The 5,475-nt window shown below is 32.0% G+C and overlaps 1 protein-coding gene across 1 annotated transcript in view; it reads right to left on the reverse strand.

The window, feature by feature from the left end:
- Positions 1–2,478: 2,478 nt before the first annotated feature.
- Positions 2,479–5,475, reverse strand: part of LOC107873122 (UDP-xylose transporter 1) — a 10,907-nt gene continuing 7,910 nt past the window's right edge. The window contains exons 6-9 of the mRNA XM_016719853.2: positions 4,366–4,498; positions 3,854–4,015; positions 3,198–3,470; positions 2,479–2,697 (exon numbers count right to left, since the gene is read on the reverse strand). Coding sequence (XP_016575339.1) covers positions 2,593–2,697; positions 3,198–3,470; positions 3,854–4,015; positions 4,366–4,498 — 673 coding nt within the window. The 3' untranslated portion in view covers positions 2,479–2,592. The remainder of the gene's footprint in view (positions 2,698–3,197; positions 3,471–3,853; positions 4,016–4,365; positions 4,499–5,475) is intronic.

Genomic DNA, 5,475 nt, shown 5'->3' on the forward strand with positions numbered 1-5,475 from the left:
TTCAATGTGATTTGTGTGAGTTTGTGATTTTTGATGGCTTGAAAAGCTTATAGTTGACTTCGATCAATATTTTTGATCTGTGCATCGAATGATAAAATAGACTACGCCAGTAGATCTGGAATGTCGTTTTAGGTTGATAACATGGTTGGTATAATTTTATGGCTTTTATATCTCATTTTGACCCTCAATTCAAAAGGTTGCAAAATTGGATCTAAAGAGTCAATTTTATGAAAATAATATTTTTTTTCAAAAAATTTGATATCGCCATTGATTCTGGAGCGTCGAATAGTGGGGTAGCATAGTTTGTTTGCACACTCAAAATTTCAAATAAATTCTAAGGGATTCACGAAGACTCAAAAGTCTCCAAGCCTCCCGTTGGTTCACCTCTCAGTTGGTGCACTCACTTAAGTGATGCTTTGGTCACTTAAGCGACTTGGTCTTACAGCCAAAGTGTCACCTAAGCGACACCAGGATCGCTTAAGCGATATCCTGGTCGCTTAAACGACACTGGCATTCAAGACGTCTATCGCTTAAGCGACAACCAAGTCGCTTAAGCGATGAGGTGGGCTTCGCTTAAGCAATATCCGCCTAAGCGACCCAGTAGTCTCTTAGTGATGCCTGGGTGGATTATTTTCCTATTTTTGAGATTTTTATACCATTTTCAAGACTTGAAGCTTGGGGTTCGAGTTTTTGAGCATTTTCTTCCATTTTAAAGTTAGGGTAAGCTCCAAATTCCTATTACAATTATTTTTCTTTAATTTTCTATTATTTAAATCTTACTACAACTCAGATTTAAAGGTGAAATTTAGGAATTTTGTTCCAAAAGGCCCGAATTAGCATTCTTTGACTCAAACCCCGATTTCAATCTGTTTTCACTTGAGTTTTCTCCTGTGAGTTCCTTTAATCTTGGAAAATATTTTTTTTACTAAAATTTTAGTTTTATCCTTCTTTTTTGAAAATTTATTTCGAAGGTTCGTTTAATCCCGATTTGAAAGTCAGCAATATTGGTATTGTTGACTTTCTTTTGACACGTAGATTCTATATTTGTGTGCTGATTCTAAATTTGAGTGTGGGGCGGAAGTTCGGTGTTAAAAGCTTAGTTATTCCAATTTCGGTATTCGAGGTAGGTTATGTCTTAACTTTCTTCAGACTGGGATGGGTAGTAAATATTGATACCAAATCATGTTATGAGTGTGGGAATCAATCATGAAAATGTATTAATGTGTTATGCCCGTGTGGGGGCCTATATTGTTGTTATTTGGTGGTTTTGAGATATTATTTATTATGTATGACCGTGTGGGGTATTATTTGATGTCGTTGGCCTTGTGTATATGTATTTGGTTGTATCTTTTCTGATGAAAAAGCTTAAATTGGAGTTTATGTGATATCAATGGCATATTATTATGTATTTTACCCAATTGGCATATGGATTGCATTGGATTCATGGAGGTTGGAATATTGAGTGAAATTTGGCTCACCTGATGTGTATATTGGTTGGATTTGAAAATTCTCCTTCTGGTTGGTTGTGAACATTACATCCTCATATCATATTTATTCATGAAACATTAGTACCACCATAAAAATATTAAAAATACTGGATTTTTTTGTACAAAAAATATGATATCTTTAAAAACCCTCTATCGATGAATATGCAAGAGAAGAGTTATGAATATTGATACTAGATGTTGGTTGTATATGGATGCACGAACACCCTATGAGTCCTACTCTGAGAGCACAGCTCGGTAGGTGTATACAGAGGTTGTGCGTCGACCTCGTGCATCACATCATCATCATTATTATCACCATGATCATCATCTTCATCGCATTTCATATATTATGCTTATTGTGTGATTGCATTTCTGTTCTTGACTTGAAGCTGTTAGTGGAGACAGTTTAGGCTACCATTTGGGAAATTTTTTTATTGCATGTGTTGCGTCCATAGTTTGCGTTTATATGCTTTATTTTCTACTTTGCTCGGCCGGCCTATGGTACCTACTAGTACAAGTGGACCGTATTGACCCCTACTACGCCCTTTTGGTGCAGATCCAGGTATTAGTGCAACACACGTTTGTTGATTTCGGCGGTACTTGGTCTCTATTTGAGGTAGCGGTTGGTCTATGCATCCGGAGTTGACCACTACCTTTTCTTATCTAGACTATGCTTTATTGTATTTAGAGATAAAGTTTGTTCCCTTTTGGATATCCTATGTATATTTTGACGTCGAGTTGTATTTAATTGGTTCATACACTGTGACTCCAGATTTTGAAATATTGTATGGTATCTTTGGATGCGTATTTGTCTTTTTTGCCATATATGTGTGGTTCAACTCTTTTCTTAGAATCTTGCCTCTTTGGTATTTATTTTTCATTTCATATCAGTTTGGGTGATAGGCTTACTTGTCAAGACTTGTCGCAACAAGTGTCATCATGACCCCTAATTTTTTGACCGTAACACAAAATTTTAAAGACAAAACTAATATAACAAATTCGTGAAAATATTATTGAATCAACCAAAAATCATTTACATCCGGTGGAATGTCTCCAAATTCAGATTTTCTTTTTGTTTGAAACATCCTCATCTCAACTTCAAAATTTAAACAAGGGAGATCTTGGATAACTTCTTGGATTCATGATTTTCCTTATCTTGATAACCATCCTTCCCAGCTAGAAGTGGCGTACTAGAATCTTTTTCTCTGACCTGAGATGATATAACAAAATCCATATTACCAGGAATAAAATTTACAATCATATTACTAAGAAAAGTACACTATAAATATATTTTGATATGTTTGTAGTGAAAATTTTGTCTTATTTTTTAGATAAATATATTTTAGACCGTTAGGGGTTATTTGGTTACTGATTAGAAAGGAAGTTATCCTTTTATTAAAATTAACATAATTAATATCATGTTTGATAGTTTTTTAGTTGCTTAACTTGTAAAAAATTCAGCACACCAAGTACCGCTTTCGTTATGAGTCAATTTATGTATAACTTATGAGTCAATCTACGTATAATTTTATGTGGGATGAACTATGAAATAACTAACATATAAATAACTCATACACAAACATCTACACCATGCATAACTAATCCTTATATTACCAAAATTGCATAATTTTAACCAGCAACCGAACGACCCCTAATGTATGAAAGTTAAACTCCTAAAACAACAAGGGGAAGAAAGGGAGATATTCTTACCTGAGGAGTGGAAGAATGATCTCCAAGCTGTTTCCTTTTAGTTTCATGTGTGCAAAAAAAAGAATACAATCCCATGCCAACAATGGCAACTAGTATTCCAACAATGTTTCTTGATGTGAAGGGATCATGCAGCAGTGTATAGCCAAATCCAAGAACAAGGCATGTTTTCAAGTGGCCAAGCACTTGATATGTCACGGGTGATGTCTTCCCAATCACCAAAAATGTGCTGAAATTCACTGACACAGCAATCAAGCACGACAACAATATGAATCCCTGCAACATCATTCATTTCAGCGGCGAGTCAGAATTTTTACTAAGAAAATAAAGTAGTAAACATATGAAGAAACCTAGAAGATTGAACATCTACTATATATACATAGAAAAAAATAATTTTCACGATGTATATAGGTGTAAATTTTACATGAATGGGGTTCAAATATCCCTGCAACATCATCCATATCCATTTGCTCATTCTAAATATCTCCATAAAGCGAGCAAGTCTTGGTAAAATTTCTGGAATTTATTTGATATATGCTGATAATATAAATATATTTACGTTATTATAAGTCTACTTTAATCTGTTGCAGTAGCAAATAATTTATAACTAGAACATAGTACACATGCTTAAGTAAAATGGGGATTATGGTTTTGCTTACCAACACAACATTAGAATACTTGTGAGCAAAAACATTCTTTTTAGTAAGGAATTGATCCACCATAGGCCCTGTCACAAATAGAATAGCTGCTTGGAAAGGGGCTGATTGGTACAACAGTTGTGTAGAGGAGATGTTGAGTCTCTTCTGAATCGTATTGGTGAGCTGAAATTCTTGGGTCAAGTCAAAGCATGAAATAATCATTGACAATTGTTTCGAATCAAATAAAATGATATCGCATATATTGAAAAAATAAAATAATAATTAAATAGTTTTCATAATCTTCTTTTCTTGGACGTAATGAGTGGACGACACGTTGAAGTTATCCTACTAAGAGGGTTGAGCTTTCACATTATCAGTGTAATTTCTTGCTATAGCATGTTGTTTATTCTATTTTCAATGTTATGTGAGATCATATTTATTATAAACTAAACTTAACCAAATGAAATAAAAAAATTTGTAACTGTCAGCGCATGTGACATGAACTTTTGGACGAATAAGTTATAAGAGGATACAATTTGTCCAACACAAGTTGTAACAATTGCTAGTAGAGAGAGGATTGTGCCAACAAAATTGAGCTGAAGATCGGTAATGGAGGCGATGCCGACTCCGAGCAGCAGAATCAACAGAGAGAATTTGATATTCCGGCTGCAAGAGAAAATAAAAAATAAAAATAACAAAATAAATGTACTTAGTTAGATTAGCTTATTTTAGTATTAGGAAAACGGAAAAGGCTCAAAAATACACTGACCTATCTGAAATAGCTTAAAAATGCCCTTCGTTAGATTTTTGGCTCAAAAATACCCCTCCATTAAATATTTGGCTCAAAAATACCCCTCCCTCTAACGGAATTCAGAAAAGTATCAAAAATACCCCTGAACTATCTGAAATGGGTCAAAAATACCCCTCTGTTAAATATTTGGCTCAAAAATATCCCTTCCCTTAACGAAAATAAATTATTTCGATTGAATTAAACCCTAACTTTAACCTTTTAATCCTAATACTTTAATTTTTTACATAAAAGTATTTTTTAAATTTTAAAAATAAGATAATGAAAAAAAGTATTTGAATTATAATATAAATTGGTTGAATTTGATTTGAAAATAAACATACATTTATTCTAAAAAGATATTTTCACTTTATATCTTTTTAGTCTTTAAAGAAATTAATGAAATTAATGAAATATAAATTTTCACTTAAAGAAATTAACGAAATAAAAATTAAATGATGAACTTTATATAAATATACGAAATAATCAAAATAATTTAATTTCGTTAAATACCCCTCTGTTAAATATTTGGCTCAAAAATATCCCTCCCCTTAACGAAATTAAATTATTTCGATTGAATTAAACCCTAAATTTAACTTTTTAATCCTACTACTTTAATTTTTTTACATAAAAATATTTTTTTAATTTTAAAATAAGATAATGAAAAAAAGTATTTGAATTATAATATAAATTGGTTGAATTTGATTTAGAAAATAAACATACATTTATTCTAAAAAGTATTTTCACTTTACATCTTTTCAATCTTTAAAGAAATTAAGAAATTAATGAAATATAAATTTTCACTTTAAAAATTATCGAAATATAAATTAAATGATGAACTTTATATAAATTAACG

This window comes from Capsicum annuum, chromosome 6, assembly GCF_002878395.1.
Source record: "Capsicum annuum cultivar UCD-10X-F1 chromosome 6, UCD10Xv1.1, whole genome shotgun sequence".
NCBI lineage: Eukaryota > Viridiplantae > Streptophyta > Magnoliopsida > Solanales > Solanaceae > Capsicum > Capsicum annuum.